A 24,163-nucleotide genomic window follows, 5' to 3' on the forward strand; every position below is an offset into this window, starting at 1 on the left:
TCATCCTTGCCAAGTCTTGGGAAACGGGAGAGGTGCCTGAGGACTGGAGGAAAGCAAATGTCACTCCAGCCTTCAAAAGGGCAAGAAGGAGGACCCAGGTAACTATAGACTGGTCAGCCTCATCTCCATCCCTGGGAAGGTGATGGAACAACTTATTCTTGGTGCCATCTCAAGGCATATCAAGGATAAGAGGGTCATTAGGGGCAGCCAACATGGCTTCACCAAGGAGAGGTTGTGCTTGACCAACCTCATAGCCTTTTATGAGGATATAACAAGGTGGAGAGATGATGGCAGAGCGGTGGATGTGGTCTACCTTAACTTCAGTAAAGCATTTGACACAGTCTCCCACAGCATCCTTGCTGCTAAACTGAGGGAGTGCGGTTTGGACAATCGAGTAGTGAGGTGGACTGGGAACTGGCTGAAGGGAAGAAGCCAGAGAGTCGTGGTCAGTGGGATGGAGTCTAGCTGGAGTCCTGTATCTAGTGGAGTGCCTCAAGGGTCAGTACTGGGGCCAGTATTACTCAATATATTCATCAGTGATTTGGATGAGGGAATAGAGTGTACTGTCATCAAGTCTGCAGTTGACACCAAGCTGGGAGGAGTGGCTGACGTGCCAGAATACCGTGCTGCCATCCAGAGACCTGGACAGGTTCTTACCAAAGGGGAGGCAGAAAGTATCAGGAAGCTGTAATTTTTCCTGAAGGATGTGAGCCTCAGAGAGGCAGCGTTTGGGTTTTACACATTTTTACTGAAGGATGAGCAAAAATATTGTATAGAGGTTTACAATATGTTATTAATTGCAGAAAATGTACAATGTACACAAAATACAAAACTATATTTAGGAATTACAGATTATCAGAGAATTGTAATTCTGTACTCTTGAATTAAGTAGATTAATCATAGAATCATATAGGTTGTAAAAGACCCTTCAGATCATCAAGTCCAACCATAATCCAAAGATATGTGGGAAAAATAATAGAATTTTAAACATCTAAAACTGGACTGAATAAGAAAATATGTAATTGCCATCTATACAAAGCTCAACTATACATCTTTAAGTACTTAAATAAAGGCTGCAGTCTTCATGGAGTTGAAAATAACATCAGAGAAACTACCATGACACAACATAGTACAAGGAAAAGACATGAAGCTTACTGTCTGAAACAAACTACTTAGAAAGACATTGGGGGAAAAAAAACTCATTTTTTTTTCTAAAGGAAGGATGGATGTTCAGAATGGAGAGATGATATGTAACATTACATCAAATCCTTAAGAGGTACTCAACAGACTGCATAAGTAGCTTTTGTTTAAAAAAAAAATAGTCTTTGTTACAAAAAGGATCTATTTTTTGGCTTTTTGTACAAAACTTTTGGTTTAGTGCAACAGATACATTATTATAAGTTAACCAATATAGACTGTATACATTTACAATATTAAATGTAAACTAAAAGTCTCTCCGTGCAAGTGAATTTATTTGTCTTCATTTTCAGATGTAAACTATTGTAAGAATGTGTTTTTGTATTCTGGGCTAGCATCACAAAGTGCAGCCTCAAGGCATCTTGGCAGCTGACAACAGCTAGAGCCAGGCTGAATGACAATAATATTGTGATGTGGATCTGTATGGCTTTTTGTCTAAGTGAAAATTGAGTTATTCTGTGCTTTTACAGGTGGCATGGCCAAAATGATGGTGTTAGGATGCTGGGAGACAGTTTGCTGACAAGGATATTGGTTTACAGCACTTTTCCAGATAAGCTTTCACTGTGATACTTACAATCATACAATTTTAAAAAGTATTGTGTCCCCTGCATTCTTATAGCATCACAAAAGATAGATCAAACATCTGAGAAAATTGGTAGGAAAACTGATGACAACTGTGAGAGAAACTGAAGGGAGAAAAAAGATTGATGGATTATTATGCTACAAAACCCCAACAATAAAAGCCTCAAACTTACTTGCCTTACTTGTAAAGAAGTTGCATGTTTCCCTATGTTAACCTAAAGGTAAACCAGATGGCCCACCAGAACGCCTGTTTCCACACTTGTAAATACAACAAGCCAGCTTGCGTGGACTTGAATATGTGTCTGCGTTTGAATCAATCTGTGTACTGGAAGTTAGATAAGTCATTAAGGAGAAAGACTTGAAGTGACTGTCTCAAACCTCTCAGACACCTGCCCCAAGGCAGCTCATTTTTCCATGAATAATTGAAGAGCTCTGTAACCTCTGGTGTCAATGATTCAAAGGAGATGCATGGCCACACATTCTAATTTTTTTTTTTTATTGACATATACAGCACCTTTCTTGAGCCTCAGAACACATTTGTGGGCTTAAGAATGAAACACATCTAAGAATCGCTACCTTCTACAATGCACAGAAGTACAACTGCCTCAAGGGCCTCCCTCTCTTGAAATTAAAGGCAGCATTTATTACTTCTTAAGATACAATGAACTAGAGTCACATTCAAATATCAAAGAACCTTGGGCATAAGTCCTTATTCTGTCAAGGCTTTGAGATGGCATATGATACAGACCTATACTGACAAGTGTCAAATCTAAATACTAGGTTTTGTTGAGGGTATGCTAGATCCTTTCCATGCTCTTTAATATCCAACGATAGTAATTGGTGGTTAAATAAGGGTTGTTATCGTCAGTGAATAAGCAGAAAACTCAAGTATTTTCTACATGAACATTTTCTACGTGCCTCCAGGAAGATCAGCAAAAAGACTGAGCTAGGCTTCTCACAGAGCATGGTCAGAGGAGAAAAGATATCAGGCAGTGGATATAAATTAAAGCAAGGGAGGTTCATATCAGTTGTAAGAAAAACGTTGTTACTATTAGGACAGTCAAGCACTGGAACAGGTTTCCTAGAAGTGTTCCTATGTCTCAGTCCTGGAGTTTTTCAAGATGAAAGTAGAGAAAACCTTGAGTGACCTGCTCTGACCTTGTGCCAGGCCCTGTGTTGATCAGGATCTTGTAGAAATGCTGTGATTTTTTCCAGTTTTGGCATACAGCTTTGTAGGTGGGTTGCAATCTGTAGTACAGCTTCCAGTTATTTGAGGAAGCAATTGTGTTTAAATGTGTCAACACTTTCCCTTAAGTGGATCATTTCTACTGATTCCTTTGGTAGTAAGTGTCTAAAGTAACTGATTGTCTTAAACTGATTTGTGTTTGCTGGGATTCAAAGTTGAACTTTCCCACAGATATTAAATAGAGCTGTTTGTTTTTATCCTGTTCCTTTCCATTTGACTGTGACTTCTGTTCATGCTAGTGCTGTGCTATGCAGATGTTTCCTGGAATATCTCTTTTACAAAGGATGGACTAATGGGAGTTCTCTTGAAGCACCATTTTCAAAACAGTGTAATAAAAATATTCAGCTTCTTGTTCTCTTTATCTGGCTCCACATGCAGTATAAATGGGCAGACTAGGTACACAAACCGTGAAGACCTTGTACGATAGGTCGTTTGGGTAGAGTGACAGCTCTTCTACATAGGACTTTAGTTAGTTAGCAACAATCTCTACATATGTAGACCTCATTATAATTATTTCCCCAAATGCAAGCACTGTATACAGTATTGATATGACTTTGTCATTAACATGAATTTCTAAAAAACATTATGTCGGGATAGACTTCAAATATCTTGAAAAATAGGAGAAAACATTCTTTCTGTGCTCAGCTTGCTTTTTTGATTGTCTCATTCAGCATATGCAGATTTTTCCTATTTCAATCAGCTTTGCATTGAAGACCTCTGGTCCAAAGCTATCCTTGACTTTTATCTTCCTGGTCTGCCTCACATCCAGCAAAGATCTACTTCATTAGCTCTTGCTAGTAACCTAGTCCTTGCAATACTCCTGCCTTTGCAGTCTGTAGATGGTATCTTTCTTGAATTATTCTACAAGAAAGTTTGATGATTCCTTTTTATTATTCTTTGCTAGGCTTGTGGGAACAGATATATATATTTTTTTTAATAGGCTTTTCATACAGAAAGTGTACTATCAGCTCAGGGCAAACACAAAAAGAATAAGAAATCATTTGCTATGTCTCTTCTGAGAGGAGAATGAAAATTATATAACTGCATGAACATACTCCCCTTGCTTAAATTCTCAAAAAAAGAAATTACTGTTATTAACTAGAAAATCTGGACATTTTGAAATGCATTAGAAAATTCCTTTCTATAAAGTGTTTTGGTTGCAGATGAACATGGGAGGCAGATGTAGGTGGTTTGTGACAGAAAAAAAAATTCTCAGTTACTTCTTATGGGTAGTTTGTGACAAAAGTATTTTTATAATTTTCTAATTCAAATATTGTATTAGGTATTTACACTTGTCATCTTAAAATTATTATAAATACCTATTTAGTCTCTTACTATTAATACATATCTTTCAAATTATCTGGATGATCACAATTTTTAAAGGGTTGTAGAAACGTGATGTCCGACTTCCTGCCAAATGCCAGTCTACCATCATATTTAGTGTGATTTCCTAACCAGATCAAAGATTTTCCTGAAAAGCTTATACCCATTGAATTGGATGGAGGTTTTTTAGAGAATGAGGATTTCTTTGTCCTCAAGTCATTAGCAAGCCTCCTATGGGATGAACAATTCAACCCCCTCTCACCTGCCAACTGCAGGCAGTGCTGCTTAGGTCTTTTGCTTCTGAACTGGAATTGAGATTTCTGGAAATGTATCTCTTTTTCATAACTGACAGCTGCATTAGTTTTCCTTGGCTCTACTGTAGCTGTTAGATAAAGACCTCAAACACTACCTGGCATGTCACATAGCCACAGAATAATGGGTTGGAAGGGGCCTTGGGAGCTCACCTAGTCTGACCACCTGCTCAAATCAAGCCCAGGTAGAACAGTTCCACAGGATGAGTCCATTTGGGATCTTTCTCAGAGGAAGGAGATGCTGTAGCCTCTCTTGGCAACCTCTTCCCACCTGCTCGATTACCTTCATGGGGAGAAAGTTTTTGTTATGCCTCACCAGATTTTCCCATTTTTCCATCACATTCCATCATATGCTCTAGCTGTCTGACCCTCCTGGTGGCCCTGGCTAGACTTGCTTCAGCCATAGAAAATCCTGTTCTTTGGAGATTTCCAACCATGAGGGTAAAAAATAACATCATTATTATAGTAGATGTTTATATAAATGAGACTAAACATCTTAAATTAGGAATATCAATAACAGAAATATCTTATAACTTTTCACATCTAGAAGTTTGAACCCAGTCAGAGATACACCTAAAAATACATTAGAGATTTATAAAGAAATCATCAAGAAGTAAACACTCACATTGTATTCAGTTTCAAGGGAACTTAGTTTTTCTCACCAGAAGATAGATATAAATGATTAAAAACAGGTATGTGGCATATATATGTGTAAACATGGTACAGCTTCATACCACATACCTGCTCCTAATCATGTCAAGAATGAAGTTTTGGATTATCAAATCATTTACACTGCCCTAGTACAGCACGTTGAAATTTTAGCCAGAATGTTAACAAGCTGTGTAAAAAATAATTTACTTATGCCCTACTGGAAACATGTTCTGTGCTGATTCAAGCTGATTTTTTGAGCAAGAGAGTCTCTTCAGCAAATGTCCAGTTTTACTATTTTCATTTCAGCTGGATACTCTTTACATCTGCCAAAACGTGCTGAATTAGTAAGAAACAGACCCATTCACAAACAGAAGTACTGTTTGTACATTCTTAAGGAAAATTCAAGGAATATGCTTTTGATGATATCTTGGAGTAAAGGATAACTTTTGCAAAAGGGATTTAATGAAATGAAACCAACGGAAGCTTTGTGAGATGGTGAAAAAATATGGACTAAATGTATCAGAGCTGTTGCTAAGTGGAACTGACAGAGCTGCTGAGAAAGCTCTATGAACTGATTAAAACAGTAGCAAGAACCTATGTTGTCTGTCCACCTCTACAAGATTTTATCATAAATTATTTTGTTAACTTAGTATACAGAGACTCCTTCATTAAAATAAATCTCAGATTGCCATGTAGGCAATGCTGAGGAATATACATAGATAGCACTAAGTATCATTACATTTATGAAATTGAATAGGATGATATCCATAGGCATGTAGACTGAAATTAAAAAGTTGAGAGACATTAATTTAAATATAATATTTATTTAATTATTTTCAATTTGCATGTGAAAACATTTCGTGTATGTTATTTCAAAACACATTGGGAACAGTTTGCATAGCCCTGCCTATTAAAGAATGTATGGGAAGGCATATACATCATCTATTAAATTTGCTGAAAACATGTTGCAGTGTACACTAACAAAAGAAAGGTGTTTTCTAAAAAAAATCACACTCATTTCACTGTCCATGAGAAATTAAGAGCAGGATGGCAAAGGGTGTTTACACAGGCACTTAGCCAGGAAACAGTGTGTTTTCCACAGATACAGTCATTCCGGGAGCACATCTCTCATTTTCATGAGCTCTCCCCCTCTGTTCTCATACCCCTCTAATTATATCAAGAAATCTATCTGTAGGTGAGAAAATACATACAGTTCTGCACAATGTATTCAACTGCTGCCTCTTTCCTTTAGGTAAGTGCTACCACACTGAGGCCATTTGTAGGAATTTTACACAGCACGGTAAACAAATGCAAATCCCTTAAGGAAATACATGAACTGCATGAGAGTTTCACAGTGAATCGTTACCAAAAATCTGCGTAAGGAGACTATAAAAGAATTCTCTCTAAATCTTCTGTGCAATGCAGCATTGCTTATTAGCAGGCTTGATGGAAAACCTCGTGAGATAGAAAGTCGTGTCACTTTATTTGTCTGTGCTTTCCTGCATCTTAAGTTGCAGCTTAGGATCCCTGAGGATCATGTGAGGCTGGGTTATATATGAGAGAGCGGTGCTATAGTGCTGGGGGTGTGTAAGCCAGGCAGCTGGGTAGTGTTATGGTTGCTGCTTTCCTGTGCTAAGCTGATTTACTTGTTTAAGGTCTGACCTCATCATCCTGTCGGTATGGATTCCCACCTATACAGTTAGCAGCAGCTTAGCATCGGCTTGAAGAGCTTGCAGTATATTAATCAGAAGAGAGAGGGAGAGAGCTACCGGTATTTGTTCTTTTGTTGTCTTTTCTTAAGAAGAGGAGTTGAAACACAAGAGATAACAAAGAATTCATTTCCTTTCTAAAAGAATAGGCTTTTTTTTTTTTTTTTTTTTTCCCCTTGAAAAAAATGTCAGTATCTGGAAAGAAAGAGTTTGATGTGAAGCAGATCCTGAGGCTCCGCTGGAGGTGGTTCAGTCACCCCTCGCAAGGCTCTACCAGCACAGGGGGCTGCCATCAGCAGGAAGGATACGAGCACAGAGGGACACCGGTTCAGAGCAGGTTCAAGAACCACTCTCGGGACAGAAATGGGCTGAAGAAAAGCAGCAGTCCTATCCACCACAATATCCTGGTACCTGTGCCAGGTCCAACCCCTGTGCACCACCGATCTATTCAAACCTGGCATCAACAGAATCTCATAGAACAGCTTCGATCAAATGAGGATTTTCCCAAAACAAGCACAGAGGAAAACTGTGTCAAAGAAGATTCAAGTAAAACAACACAGGAGTTGCAGATGATCACAGAAGAAAATTCAGATGAATCTGCAGAGAGGTAGGAGTTTTAAAGTCTGCACTTAGAAAGCCATACTTCTGTCCAAGTTATTCCCTTAAGCTGTCTTAGTTTTTAACTAGAGTTCCTTACTGCATTAGTCTCACTTATATATGTGCACACCCACAGTCAAATGAATATGAACACACATTAAAAAATGAACAGGAATGCTGCCATGAAATTTTGATCTTTGCTTAAGATACATCATTTCATGACTTCCATAAAAATAACAATCTGCCAGTTCATCAATTTTTCTCTGTCACAGTTTACAACATATTAATTTTTTGTCTTGATTTATTATGTTAAAGTGCAATGAAAAACTGAGCCTTCTGAAATCCTGTCCTCATTCTGACTTTATCAATGGGTGCAACTCTGACAAATGGGAACTGCTGGAGGTGCACAGTCTGTGTGGTTGCCCTCAGTGTGTCAAATTTCTCACTGCTTTTTTTTTACTGCCTTCTTGACAAGTAAAATTAACCTTGAACTAGGTGGAAAGGAAGCATCATTACTTGCCTTTTTTTCCAGATTTATTTGAAACCACACTACTTTCACAGCTTGTTTAGTATACTAAGAGACAAACACTTTCTGCAAGGTCAGGTGAAAAAACATTACAGCTATGAGACCTTAAAGGTACAAGCACAAAGGAAGAGCTATTTTTAAGATGTTAATACAGAGAATATTATTTGATAAGGCATGCCTTTTAATTTTTTATGATCTTTTTTTCAAAATTGATGTCAGTATTATTAGCTTATACAACAACTTTACAGCACCTTGGACTCAAATTATGCATTTATAATGTGATTATTTGTACCATTTAATGAGATTGTCATCCATATTTGGGAATTATTTAGGTTACTTACATTGTATTTAAATACAAATCCATCTTACTTGAAGCTACAGTTTCAGTGGAAACAAAGCTGACAGTTTGTGTATTTTTAACAGTTATTATTTTTCAAGTTGTACATCTGGTATAGGGAACAGCCGCAGACTGAACAGAGAAAAGGGCATTCCAAAATGTCATTTTGAAAACAGTACTAGTAATCAGTGTGTACTACAGAAAATCATTAGAGAAAAAGATCAGTGAGGTAGGAATATGATACTTCTGTATGTTTACATACTAGTTTGTACTGTGTAAGAAGCATACACTTAGTATACCTTATTTTGAATAACAGTACAAGAAAATGAACATTGAATAATCAAAATAAGATTCTATATCAGGTGAAGAAGAAGGTAAAAAAAGAACCATGAATTTAGTTTAGAATGTAATAAGCCACTGTCTTCTAAAATAAGATGTGACATTTCCTGCAGCTATATATAAACTTTCTGCTGAGACTTCATGAAATTTTGTGCCTTTTTATTAATTAAAAGTTAAGTTCTTCTCTTGAGCTGTTTAAATTTGCAGTTTTTAGAAAAGTTTTGGTAATGTATAATATATATCTTATGAAGTCTGTTTATATTCAAATAAGTATTTTCTGTAAAGTTATCAGTAAAAGCTTTAAAAGACTAAATCTGTAAGAAATTGTTTAGAAAATTATTCATGTCTATGAGTTTCTCTATAAATAAAATTTTATTTCAAGAAAAAAAATAGATCAGTAAAGACACCTCAACCTAGTTCCAAGTTCTTAAATATGTACCAACAGAAATCATTAAGTAAATCATCATTCTCTTCCCCTATAGCATCCAGCACAGGCCACACATGAATTAATATGCTAATTGGCTGGGTAGAAATGAAATATTGAGAAGAAGAAATACAGAGAAGCAGCCTTATATCTATATCTTGTTGCTGAATATATTTTAATTGCTTTAGAACAATGCCTTATCTTATTCCTTTGAAATCATCCTATTAAGTCATTTTGGTTCTCCTTTTTCTTTAGAAATTCCAAATGGTCACGAATGATTGTAATCAATGGGTTCTGCTAGTAATTAACACAGCTGAAAAATGAGGCATTTCCAAGATCCCCTGGCTCCATTTTCTCATGTTATTAAAGCCATAGCATAATGAACTATACAACTATTGCAGCCAAATGCTCTTTCACGTTCATACCTGAGGACACCAAAGAAAATCTCATACAAATTTGCCTTTTATTCCTTAGAAGTGGTTGTGTCTAATGCAACGAGTTTACCTCTACCTGTTTTGAGCTGGGATTTAAAGCAGGACACTGTTACATGTCACTTGGACATTGAAAATAGTAGAAAAGGATAGAAAATCTGGTCAAAACCTCAATCTTGAGCAAACTATGAAAGCAATTTCTAGTAGCAGCTTAACACTTCCTACTAAAAAGTTCTGGAAACATGTAAACAATATTCTCAACTTCTCTAGAAACCACAGGTCTTAATGCTTTCAGTGTCACAGACATAAGAACATGAGGCTTGATGAAAAAGGGCTTGTTCCTAAATGATATGACCAATGACAGGTAAAGTCAATGAGGGCTTAAGTTCCCAAAACTTACTGGTTTTGTAGTAACGATAGCCAGTTAGGGAGTGACCAACCAATAAATTCTAGGTGCATAGCAGATAAATAAATTGGTTATTGGCACAGAGTAAAGCTTCCCAGAGTGCCTATCCAGCATTGCTAAGAGAACACACTCAACAGATATCAAAATATCCTGTAGGAGTAGTAGGAGTAGTTACATTTATACAGTCCTAAAATTACCTCTGGCCCTTTGAAGGCAACCTCGAGGTTGACGGGGCCCCCAGTGAAAATGAGTTTGACATCCCTGCTCTAGAAGCATCTAAAATGGTGGGCCTTCACCTGGTATAACATCCTTATGGAAATTGCATCAATAGTTGTGAAAAAAGCTGAACAGTGAACAATACACATTTCATTGACCCAGGCTGATTCTCACTAATCTACTCCTTGAATGAGGACTGGAAACTTTTCACAAGTGCAAACCAGAGAAACTCGCTAACACATGAAGAGATATCAATTTATTTTATTTAGACTGTACACTGTATTCCCCACTATAAAATATTATGGTATTACTGGGATGGTCAGAAGGCTAAACCCGCAGAATGTGGCTGTGCAAATGAAGAGTAAAAACCTTCAAAGATTTTAGGTTTTGCTTTAAGTAGGACCTTAAGTGATCTCCAAGACAATGCATGCTAAATAAACTGTGAAATGCTTCTGGTTCAGAAGGCACAGTTGTGGATTTTTGTGGTCATCTCTGATCAACTCTGTCTCAAATCACTCTGAGGCCCAGGCTCATCAGTCAGGAAGACCTCGAAGCAGTTCCATTTCTTTCAAAGAAAGTGATGTGGCCCTGTGTCACCATTTATACAAAACCAGGACACACTGGTCCAGAGACATGAGCAAAAACTTGAAGGATTTAATTGCTAGATTTTATTTGACAACAGAAAATTTTCTTCTGTGTGCAACACACAAACACACACTTGTGCACAAATAAAGCACTGATACCTCTTAATAAGAAGAATCCACAATACTGAATTACCTTGGTAAAGGTTGGGCTCACAGGTATGGCTGTATTGACCTTTCAATATGAGCACTATGCCTAGTATTTATTTACATCATACTACATTGCCACATCAATTGATGCATGCCTGCTGGGAGATATATTATGATTCTATATGTATACTGTCAAAGACCATGTGTGCTGGTAAAGGATGTGTGTACCTCTTTTCCCAGTTGCCCAAAGGCAGTTAGATTTCAATAATGAATCCATTCATCATTTTTGTCTTGCATATTTTTTTCTAATTATGTGGCTGAAAAATTGCTGACAGACCCTAGTTTGGTTGACAAATCCTAGTTCTGCTAAAGATACATGCTTTCTAATATCCCATATGAGGCAAAATATACTTCTAATTAATTTTAATATAAACTTTGGTGCCATAATCCAAGCATTTGGTACTGACGTACATGGAAACATATATTCAGGAGTAACCTCTTAACTGAGGTGATGCCTTTTCAGTAGTGACTGTATATGATGTTCAGTTCTTTTGATAGTTCATCTCAAGGCATGAAAACTTGTCTAATTGTCTTTTCATTTTTCTTGTCAGCCATGTGGAAACAACTAACAGACCGTTTCCCTTACTGTCTATGACATATACATATATACACATATACATGACTACTTTGGATATTATCCCCAACATGAGGGTTTTCCCTGGAGTTCTGTTTTTATTTCTTGGCTCATATTCCATTGTGAAATAAAAGTACCACCAGAAAAACCTATCCCTTTAATTGTTGCAGTATCCCAGAAGATATTGAACTGGTGGAAGAGAAGAAATCAGTGTGCAGTGCCAAACCCCAATTTCTTGCACATACAAAGCCATCTTGTTCAGTTAGTTAATGTGGCACAGATGAAAGACATATGATGTCATGTTTCCTTCTGCTGAGGACTTTTTTTGGGAGGAGCCATTACCCTACACGCTCATTACATCCTCTAAAGTTTGTAACAGATACTCACTGAAATGATATCTTAATTTTTCAATAGAAAAGACCATTCAAAAGAAAAGAAAACAGGTGATAATTTTCCTAGTGAAAGTGGAACATACGAGTTATTCTATGAAACCACCAGTCAAACCAGATTGAGAAGATTTTTTCATTAAGAGTACAGTTCTGAGTATCAAATAAGCAGAGTCCTACCACTGATTCATAAGAATGACTGAAAATTAATGACAATGCACCTGGTAAATGGAAGGACTACTGTGTATCCTTTGCAGAGGAGATGATGAAGTGCTGTATTCAGAGTAATACACATGACACTATTTTCTCCTCATGAGTAAGATTCGGTTTTCTGAACCATCTCTGACACCTAATGCAAAAGTTTACAAATGTTTATTCCTAATCTCACACAACAGCAGCCTTTATCTTTAGATGAAAATATAACTGCTCCAATTTTATTTTCACTGAGCTTCCAATGTTTTTTTTTTTTTTTTAAAAAAAAAAAAAAAGAAAAAAAGACAGCTTTCAAAAATCGTAACTTAAACAGATAAAAGTTTTGCAAATATAAAAAAGAATACTGGACACGTAGTTAGACAGCATGTCAATCCTATGACGAAGTTGGATCGACTATATTTAGGTGCTTACTTATCTGTAGCACAATTTGAGCTCATTATTGCCTTGATCTTTCCCCCATGACTATAGACAGCATATTGTTCTGCTTGTTCTTTGTATTCCTACACTATTCTTTGCACATTCCTTTATATGTTTCAAAATTGCTATAAGTCTAAAGAGCTGCAGCTCTTTTTTCAGAGGCCTATGCTAGAGACAACTGATCACTTTCAGTGCCCTCCTGACTCCAGTGTGCCTGTGGGTTACTTTCAGTGCTGCAATCAGATCTGGAAATGTGCTGCTTGAAGCCTGACAATTCTGGTGTAAAGGGCAGGATCACTTTCATGTCATTCTGACTATAAAACTGCTTTAATATCCTCCTCAGCAAGGGGTTTTTTTGCCTTTTTGTGTGTGTGTGTGTGTGTATCTGTGTGAACAACACGATGCTATTGCTCATGCCTGCTTTGTGATTCATACAAGCCTCCTGACCCTGTACCAAAGACCTGTTCCCCTACCATCTGTATAGCTTTGCAGTAATTTGTGCCTAAATATAGTATTTTGCACAAATAAATTCCATCTTATATTTATCAGATAATGTCTCATATATGCTGAGTTAATATTCAGTTGTGATCCTATTTAATGTCTCCAATTTACTGATTTAATATTCAATTGTGATCTTATGCTTCAATATACTTGTAGGTCTTCTCAGTTTGGCATGATCTTCAACTGTAATAAAGTCCTGTCTAAGGTTTCTCTTAATTTCCTCCTCCCTCCAAGTAGCTTAGAAAATTTATGAAAAGTAATAGTGGAACTTCAGAAGTAGCAGTAGAACTTCAGTGGGACATTCCTTAGGAACACAGTTTGATTTAGCTTCCTATTTATCAGTGAACCATCTATAACTACGTTAAAGGTCTGATTTCAAACCAGTTTTGCACCCATGTCATAATGGTTTACTGCAGACAGTACTTCAGGTTGAACTTAGTGCTATCTCACATGAAAGAGTGTCAGATTATATTCAGATTATATTCTCATGTCCAAGATATAAATTACAAGTACTTTTTTTCTGTTCTCTAGAATGCATACTACAACTTTTTAATGAAGGACTTCAATTTATTTTGACATATTATTCTCCACAAATCCTTGCTGACTGCTTGTCTTTTTTGAGTGCTTAGAAATAAGAATTATATTACTTTTACACTGCAGAATTTGGAAAGAAGAAATTACACTTCTATCTTGGGGAGAATTTTACAGCTTCTTTAATACTTATAACAACTTAATATATATTCAGAAGTGTATTTTAGAGGGATTATTTTATGCCAGTCTGCTATAGATAACCAAAATTCTTTATTATTACTCAGGGACAAGTGAAAACTAATTGTCTTCTAAAGATGACTTTTATCTAAAGGTCAAAATATTAATTGGAAACTGGAGACATTTGAAATGGGTTATTTATGATATTGTAGCTCATCTCTCAGAAGTGATGCTTGAGCAGCTCGTGGCCTTTCCACACATCAGTGCAGTGCAAGAGCAGTTGGCAGCAGGGGCATAGAGGTGACACTCTGGGCAATGTAGGTTGACGAACATCCCATTGGCATTATTGAGATGCTGCACCTGCTGGTGCCAGAGATTACTTTACCTATACTTATGAACAAAGGCGCATGTAGCACATGAGATAATTAGTGACATTAATCTGAATTTTAAGAGCATTTTACTGAACTCCAGTCAAAACTGGTTGAAAAAAGAGAGTAACCAAGAAAATTTTCCTTTAGTATCTACTATTTGCTAAGCGTAGAAAATTTATGAAGTTATAGTAAGTGACATCTGATGCAGGATTAAAATCTAAGAGGAGAATTACCTTTTTCCCAGAAGTTGATAATTCACAAGGAGGAATAAGATCCTTTAGGCAATGTGCAAATGTAATGAACAGTGACAAATGGAATAATTCTGACTAAACAAATGTTGTTGTCTCATACAAGAGCTCTTGGTACTGAAAAGAGAAACAATATGTTTCAAAGACATCCTCAGCAGATTTTATTCCTATTTCCTCCTTCTATTATGACATCTTATGAGGAACTTGAAATGGCCAAACTATGTAATGTTGAAGTGGGTTTAAATAGTTATTAAAAATAAAGGAAGAAGCAGGTTTGTATTTTGAAAATAATTTTATACTTAGCCTGTGAAAGGAGTGGATATTTGTTCAAAGATTGTTTTCATAGCTGAAAGCATCCTCTGGATGTCATCTAGTCTAACCCCATCTCTGCACATCCCCCCAACAAGGCTATAATGAGAAATAATATGACTTACTAAAAACTCACAATATTTTGCAGGCTTACATTTTACATGCAGAGCTTTCAAATATGAGTTATTATAGGCAAGGGAAAAAAAAACACCACCTACATTTAATAGCCATTTAAGAACCTAGGACAATTCTATTCATTTCAAAACAATTTCTTTATGATTCAATTATCTTCTCATTTCCACTCCACGGAACGGCTCACTCTCAGCAAAGACAGCTGTTCAATTACTTTTTAAAGAGTTATTACTGTTCTTAAAATCACTTCTTAATGTTGCCAGAAAAAGCTAAGGAGATGATTAAACACACACGGCCAATGCAGAGCAGTTTTTACAGACACGCTGAGCATATGCAAGTGTAAAATCAACAGGAAATCACATGGTTGTTGAAGGATTCTTGGAAAAGGGGCAGAGAGTTTGCTTGATTTGAAACTTGTAGCTAGACAGCATTTTGAAAGAAATGGATAATTTATTTTCAACATTTTGTGGCTGAATTTTTTGCTTTGATCTATTTGAAATACCATGATGAAGAACATTACTAAAATCTTTCACATTTAAAGAAATAAAGGCATTTGTTTCCTACAGTCAAACAGCTAAGTTAGCCTAAGATATACCAATTCCGGTTAGGTCCTTTCATTCTGCTAGAACAAAATAATGATACTATATTTAGAAAATGACCATATCAGGTGATAAAGAATAAGGCTTGCATCAGGCATACCTCTAGGTATGCAGACTAAATAAATACAAAAGTAAAGCTGAAGGACTGTCAGGATTCATAGAAAGAGCTTGAGTATAGGAAATAAACTTGAAAAATAATCTCTAAAATAAGGTTATAACACAGCTCTGACAACAAATCTTCTTTCAGCCCACCCCTTTCCCTCCTTTCCCAAGCACAGGCTTAATAGTCAAAACTCTATTCAAAGCTAATTCAAACAGAACAAGATCTTACAGCCTGGCTTTTTCCAACAATTCCACCTATCCAACAGTTATTAGCATAAACCATCTTTCATGTCATTCTAATAACTGTTTCCATTATATACAATAAGTCAGGATATTTCACTAAATGTCTGTATGCTACTCACAGGTGACAAGAAGGATAACTAAAACTATTTAAAGAACACCCTACCTACCATTAACTAGAAGTTTCCTATTACAATAAGCAGTAAAAACCACCACCATGCTTATAATGAAATGTTTTGAAGAGCAAACATGAAGGGAATACAGTTGATAAAGCAGACAGCCACTGCCACCATTGCCTATGCTTCACTTTACCTGATAAATTAGAAGACAAGAGGGAGGCATTCTTGCAAGAAATGAACATTTTGAAAGCCTGTTCATTTTAATAGAAGCTGAGAAAGAGAAGAACTGGACAAATATACCTTGATTTGAATGGAAATTTTGAGCAAACCACTAAGAAATCCTAGGAATTGGAAAAAAGCTATTTTAAGCTATTACATATGGTTTGCGTTGCTAGGGAAACCTCTTTTACAGTGTTCGTTTAGCACAGATGCTCAGGAAAGCTCTGTGTCTCCATGTCATACTGTTTCAGAATGCTTCAGAATGTGAAGAAACAGAGATGCATGTGGACAAAAATATCTCTGTAATTTTGTCTTAGTCATGTTCTATGTCTTTGCCGGAAGTTAGTGCTCTCCATTTCTGCCATGCCCACACTGATAAATCAAAAGCCTTGTAATTAAAAACCTTTGTTTCCAGACTGAGGATATTTGCTCAGACATTACCTTCAGTTTGGATTCATTTGTCTTCACGTTTTAGTCATCTATTTAGAACAAAAGATTTTCATTTGCCATATACATAGTGAAAATGCAAGGAGAAAGTCCAGCTGTGGTGAAGCCCTTTCTGGCCCACGTGTTTGACCCTGGGGCAGAGATGACTTGCCAAAATGTATTATATAACCTGTTCCATGCAGGCTGTGCTGTCAGAGTGTTCTGCATTCTCCCCTGAGCTCTCTGGTGCCTGGGTGGGTAACCTTAGGTGTGCATCCACACACCTGGCAGGCAGCTGCTGCTGGCCAGGATTAGGAAACGTGCTCTGCCTTTGCTTTTTCAGAGAGCAAGAGCTACAGAAATTTACAAAACATCAGACTTGAATTATTGAAAAATAATTACTTGTTCAAATTCTCAGTACCGCAGTCTGTCAGTTTTAAGAGACTTTGTTTGTAGTTTGGGGAATGGCATATTGTTACTGTATGTTGTTGTCTACTCTTGGTGCACAAAGAAAGTGCATTCTCACTCTGTGTCCAAGCAAGGTACATTAAAACAATTCATGAATTCAGGCAGGTGAATAGTAACCGCTGTGCCAGATGGACCTACAAATGTATGCAGAATCACGTTTTGGGAACACGTGTGCATGCAGTCACATCACAGGTATATAACTAGTGTTATGAGTATGCTGCAAGCTCAGAAAGCAGCTTTTGAGGGTTTTTTTATTGGAAAGGTTTGCTGATTTTTGCCCCTACTGTCCTTTTAGTGAATTCAACAATTTACACCACCTCCGTGGCCTTTCCCAACCTATCATTCTGACTTACAAGGGAAGCCAGTTGACTCCTGATTTTTATGTTTCTTGAAATTTGCGAATGGGTCTGCAATAAATTGCAGTTTTAAAAACTGAGCCTCCAAACTCAGGAACAAAATCTCATAGACAGTGACTCTTGAATAGGCATTTATATAATAGTGAAATTTTTAAATGTTTGTCCTGAGCAGTTGAACAAAAATTATTCGCATAATATTATAGTGCGAGTAAAGGTCTTAACCAGATCTAACTGTGCTTTTACACAGTAATAAGTTACAGAAACTCTTTACTATGTACATAGGAATCTCCCATTTCATAATTATCTGTATACAGCAAAATGTGCACAGAGAACTTTACCATAGACACCAGATGCTAAGAAAGGAACGCAGGAAACTTTCAACAAACTGTCATCCTGATAGCAAAGGATCAACAACTGAGGGAGTACACATGCTGATGAGAACAATCTGCACTGCAGTGAGCCTGGGAAATAATTTTATAATTAACCTCCTCTGTTAAAAAAATAAACATACAATTTCCAAAGGAAAACAGCTTAGTGGGTAGAGTGTTTGGATCTATCCCTCTTTGTAACAGCAACCCATGATGTGGCCACAGCTGCCAGGAGCGCTCAGGGGCTCTGCAATTTGGTTGCAGACTTTTTTCTAGCAAATTTCCCACCAAACGTGTGCCTTCTATTCACAAGAGAATTCAAGATACCCTAACACAAATTCATCCTAATATGAATCATAATGGCATTAATCTGTATATTATAATGTCTAGGGGGAAGAACAAAACTCAAAACAGCCACAGTACTTTCAGCAGGATGCTGAAGCTACTGCATTTACTCATATGCACACTTGTAATCCCAAATGGGAAAAGCTATTTTAACTAATGCAAACTGAGAATAGTGGCAGGTTTATGTTAACACTAGCAATAAAAAAATATTAAAACCAGGCAGTTTCAAGAGCACCAAGTTTTAAAAGAATTGTCAGTATTAACTTTCAATTTAGATAGGTTAGAAGTCAGCAGTCTCTCTGTTACTACCTCAGCAGTCATCAAGATATCATACAATTTGCAAAATTACTTTGCAAAAATACTTTTTTGGACCAAAGTTTTTTTACCCAACCCTAAAAACTTCAACACAAGATTTAGGTGTTACATTTAGAAAGAATAAATAATAAAGGCAACAATTGCAGTAGGAATTTGAAGGCAGAAGTTGGGACAGTTACTGATATGACATAATTATATCAGTGAGCAATTGGTACAGGTGCATCAACTTTATCATTATTTTACCTGTGTTCAGAAATGGCTTCCTGACTAAAACATTTTCCTTATTTCTCAGCTAGCTGATGCAGTTTATCTCTAACAGATGCCATGGTCCTATGACTTGAGGTAGGAAAACAGCAGCTTGCAGCCTCCAACCCAGCAGACAGAGGGTCAGAGCCCCAACAGCTGCACAGGAGATGCTGCCTGCATGGGGGCTGACTGTGGTTTCCTTGAATAAGCAGAAAAAAAATAGAGGGAGAAAAGAAAAAAAGATGAGTTGCATTGTAAATATTGCTGCACAAACAAACAGAACTGATGAAGCTGCAGTTTTGTCCCATGTCCTGTCACCGCTGAGGCGCATCCAGTGCCCCACAGAGCTGAAGTCACACTGCTACTTTCAGCTCTGATCAAGTCCTTAGGATGTCTCGTGTCTCAAACTGGTTTCCAGTTTGCTGCTGGTGGCTGCTCTGATTTACAGTGCAGAGCTGAGGTGATCCAAAATAAAAATCTGTGACACTGATAGCTGAACTGTTACTTGATTAAACTGAATTTCACAAATGTTATATCAGATTAGATAGGTACATTCAACAAATACCCAACAGGGAAGTGGTCACCATAAATATATAAATAATAGCCCTATCAAGAACAATAACATTAAAATACTGCATTTCATCCCTTGGTTTTCATGCAATACTAAGCTTCTAAGCTTCCTTATCATCAGATTTTCTTTCTGATTTTTGGCCATAGGCACACTTAATGAGGCACTTTAAGAACATACTGAATTTTAAAAAGGGCATGGCAAATAAATGGCATTTCTGTTTTATCATGTTCTAATTAAATAATGAGGAAAATTGAATTTATCCTTTATGTACTGATTAACGAAGAGCGCTGTGCTGATTAATGAAGAGTACTTTATTAAGACAGAAAATAATTCTAACATAATTCAGAAATGTAAGGAATTGTAGGAATGGAATGAAACATAAAACTCATCACATTCATTTTCCTGACTAACGAAAAGAGGAAGCTTTACCTCCACAACACCATTTTGAAACACGGCTTATTTAGGGTCCAGTATGTTTTAGCTATTACCTCAACTTTCCTTTTGTAGCCTGTTTCATTCAGGTACTTACACACAAGTGTGAGTATGTCTTAGAAAAGTAAAAGTTTGCCAATAAGTTCAATAAGGACAAGGGCAAAGATGGCTCTCAATTTAAGTTCTGTCCCCCAAAATTTTGCCACTAGTTATCTTATGTCGATGTAACAATTAAACACTATTTCTATTGTATGCTTGTCTATAATAAAAATATGGAGCAGCATGAGAAGCAGAATTTGCCTGGAATGCATTCAGAACGTCATCTGCCTTTCAGAGTGAATCTCTGATAAATTTTCATGAGTAGCTATACCAGTTATTCATATCTCTTATATTTATTACGCTTGAAAATGTCATGTGAAATGGTGTCAGAAGTCATCCAAAAGTCAAGATGACTTCTGACAACTAATGTTTTTCTTCCAGTAAGCTATGTTAGCTTGTCAAAAAAATATGTTATGACATGATTTGTTCTGAACAGCCATGCTGGCTGGTATTTATGACCTTGTTATCATCTAGACTTCTAATGTTTTTTGATTATTTCTTCAAGTTTTCAGTTTATATTGTCTGTTTCAAACTTTTGTGTTGCTTCTTTTGAAAAATGGTACCATATTTTCACTATCCTTCACAAATCCTTACAGGAAAATTCCGAAGTTATTTCACTTGGCTCTCAACCTAAGATGAAATTTATAGTGCTCAGCTACTTTGGAGTCATTCAAATATAGATTTATCTCTGCTCTCTCTAGGCTAATCTGCCTTCTTAAGCCATTATTGCTAACGCTAATGGTGTTAACACCACTCAACATCCTAGTGAGCACTAACGCAAAGATGTCATTAAGCAATTTGGGTTTCTGATTCTACAGAACAATTAATTGATCATTTTCCCTCCCAACTTAGTAGAAAACTAATTCCTTGGTCATCATAGGACTAAAGCACCTTTGAAACTTCTATTGCTCAATATTAAGTTTATTTGTTTGGGTTTTTTTTGTCCAAACTACGCATTTTAAAGAAAACAAATATTTCTCCATCTCCTACGTGCTTCCCTTCTGAGTAGGTTGACATGAACCTCGAGTTCTCTCATTGTGTTCTCACCATCTTGTCCCACACACAGAGAACAAGATGTGACAGGCAGACGTGTTCAGACATTTGCTGCCAGCTTGCCTATCTTTGTACTACAGGCCACAGCATCCCCTGTTACAATTCTACATAAAGGCATTGAACTCAAGGATATTTTAACTGATTTCTTTCTTCAAAGTACTTTAAACACCATCTTTAGTTCATTGATCTCCAGTACTATGTTTGTAAGTTCTATATTTGAGTTCTCTGCAGTGATATTTGAACATTAAGGAAAATATATACATATTTGAATTATTTTTTTTCCTTCCATTATACACTATAGCTGCCATTTTGAGTCAGCTGTTGAATATTAATTTTAACAAACTTAATGGAGCATTATTTTTTCCTGGTATTTTTCATTTTCTGAAGGCATTTGCCTTTAAAAAAATTGTTAATGGTATTTCAGCTGCAGTTAAAGGTCACTCTAAAAAACATATGAAAAAAGTTTCCAGGACTGAAGGAAATTCTTAGACTTTAAGTCCCTTTGTAAATGTTTGCAGCTTAAAAATGATTGCTCTACCCACAAATATATAGACACTGTGGGAAATTATTTATTTCAAGAAGTAAAGAGTCTGTTTCTCTGGAGACATTCAAAACCTGCTTAGACACGCTCCTGTACAACCTGCTCTGGTGAACCTGCTTGAGCAGGGGGTTGGACTAAGTGATCTTCAGAGGTCCCTTCCAACCCCAGCGATTCTGTGAAACTTGTACTGTGCATTTGCAATAGGGACGGTTGAGTATTATTTTAGCTGATTTCTGCAAATCTCAAGGATAAGTGCAATATAATACATACTTAAATACAACACTTAGAGTGGATATAATGATTCTAAGCAGAGATATTTTTGAAGAATTATTATCTGAAAATTGTTAAAGAAAGTTTAAGAGGTAAATATCAAAATGTGAATGTTACATAGTATGAAGTTGACATCAAGTAGCTCATGCAAAGCTAATGAGCATCTAATCCGATTTTGCGGCTTCTTCATTTTCAATGAAGCATTGAAGGAAAACAAATAAAAAAAGTATAGTAATTAAACTCACTGAGACAAATTAATTTTTGTAAGCTCTAAACTACAAAGGATACACATTATACGTGAACTTGATTTGCCCCTTTTCTTAGAAAAACAAAAAAAAAAAAAAAGAAAAAAGAACAAAGAAAATCCATTTGAAATTGTAATAAAGACCTTCAAAAGAAAGGTAGAGAGTTTGTTCCACTGGTCTGGTAAATCTTAATGTGTCTGCAATTAGTATAAACTCAGGTTGCCCAGACAGAAACACATGTGCATCCACTGTGCAGATGCACGTGGTGTCTGAGGATCTCAGTTGCGTCAAGTGTGCTGTGTCTCAGGTGACACATACACACATCTCGGGGCTACCAGATCTCAGTTCTACCAGGAATGATGTGTCTCTGCAGACTGTGAATGATCTTACATCTCCAGTGAGTCTGTCAAGGCCAGGCCTGGCTGAACACACCAAACTCTGGCTCATCTGAAAGGCATCAAATACATGCAGGAGCTGAAGGCTTTTGATGCACCAGTGTCTGAAATGTGCCATATTCCAAATGGGCTGTGAGATGTATATAAATACAATGAGAAATCCAGAAAGCTTCATATTGATAGATTTTCAGATGGAAAAAGTAGCTATGCCTGGAAAAACCCAGACACACCATATCCATACCAACTGTGATTTTGTTGTGTACCATCCAGAAAAGACTTACAGAAACTTTCTGGTATTGCACAGGAGACAGAAAACTCTATTGTGTTTCACTTGAATATTACATTATAATTTCATTTCTAATTATTCACCTTGAATTCTGATTAGCTATTTAATGACGCATGATCTTTGAAAATGTATAACCTAACTTCTCTCTGTTTTCTGATAATTTAACTTATTCAACCTGATTTAACTACTTGTATTTCTGAATTTTCTGAACTGGATGGTCAATTGTGAATGTAATCCAATATTCTGCTAAATTAAATATGTTAATTTCATTAGGAGATTTTTATCTCTCCTAATAGTTTATGAATACGCATTAATAGTATCAAAGACAATGCCTAAATTTAGTCAAACAGCTGCCATTATTTCCTATATGGCTTTGGTAATTAAAAACCACCAACAACAGGTGCTTTACTTTTTCATAACATATGATATTAAATTGAGAAAACATTTTTCTAAAGAAAAACTTTAACTAAAAAAGTGTTGAAGACAACATTCTTTTCAGGATGTAATATAAATGTAGATCAACAAATGCATTACTATTTTACTAAAAACAGATGGACATAAAAATAAATATTTTTGTAAGAAAATATCAAAAAGGCATTCCATTCTGCAACCTAATCCATATAAAAAGGCAATGGGAATGACGTCTCAAAAGAGAGTGATAAATTGTAAGTGGGACAGCTAACAAAATTCTGGAGTGGAAGGAATATATTTTTAAAGTACCTTTCCATCAAAAGACGGAAAAAATAGTTTGTCTTTATTGTTTGCATTTGGATTTTAAAGGCTATATAATGTACTGATTTGATCAGTTTTTAGTTTGGTAATTTGTCTAGAATTACATGGTCCTTGTCAAATTATCTTCTGATTCATTCCCATTTAGTAATTTATGAAGTATGAAGAGACACAGAAGTAAGACCTAAAGACACTTAATATCCAAAGTTTCATACCACAAGATATTTTAGGTGTTAGTGCCACAGGAAAACAGGTTCACACATCATTGACACAAAACTGATAGGAAAATGAAAACTACATAGCACCACCTACTACAGTTCACTGCAGTAAACTACAGTTTACATGCAGCCTTAGAAATGAAAACTCTCAGATACCAAACAGAAAAAAAAAAAGGAAGAAGGCATCATAAGACCAGGATCATAAGAGCTTTATAATTTTAAGCATTTCTGGAATGTCATTTGAACAAAAACTATATGAAGAATGTAATCAGTGTTTGTAATGTGGAACTTCCCACACTGCCTTGTTTCCTTGCAGGCTGTCAAGGACCAGCAGCTCCCTGCTTGGAATGAGCACGAATGGCTCCGATGAGTATTTCCACTCGACAAACCACGCGGAGCAAACTTTCCGCAAAATGGAAAATTATCTGCAGCAGAAGCAGCTGTGTGATGTTCTTCTCATAGTCGGTGACCAAAAGATCCCAGCTCACAGGTACATTTCCCAGTGTTGTTTACATGGGTTCAAAGCCTGACATTTCCAAATACTAGGTCAATTTACACCTACCCTGTTTAGTTATG

General features: G+C 36.4%; 1 protein-coding gene across 1 annotated transcript in view; it reads left to right on the forward strand.

The window, feature by feature from the left end:
• Positions 1-6,881: 6,881 nt before the first annotated feature.
• The window catches only part of KLHL4 (kelch like family member 4), a gene marked incomplete at its 3' end in the record, with an annotated part of 33,235 nt that continues 15,953 nt past the window's right edge, over positions 6,882-24,163 (forward strand). Inside the window, exons 1-2 of the mRNA XM_080352611.1 lie at positions 6,882-7,626; positions 23,904-24,077. Coding sequence (XP_080208737.1) covers positions 7,205-7,626; positions 23,904-24,077 — 596 coding nt within the window. The 5' untranslated portion in view covers positions 6,882-7,204. The remainder of the gene's footprint in view (positions 7,627-23,903; positions 24,078-24,163) is intronic.

The sequence above is a fragment of the Nesoenas mayeri genome, assembly GCF_963082525.1.
Source record: "Nesoenas mayeri genome assembly, chromosome: 13".
NCBI lineage: Eukaryota > Metazoa > Chordata > Aves > Columbiformes > Columbidae > Nesoenas > Nesoenas mayeri.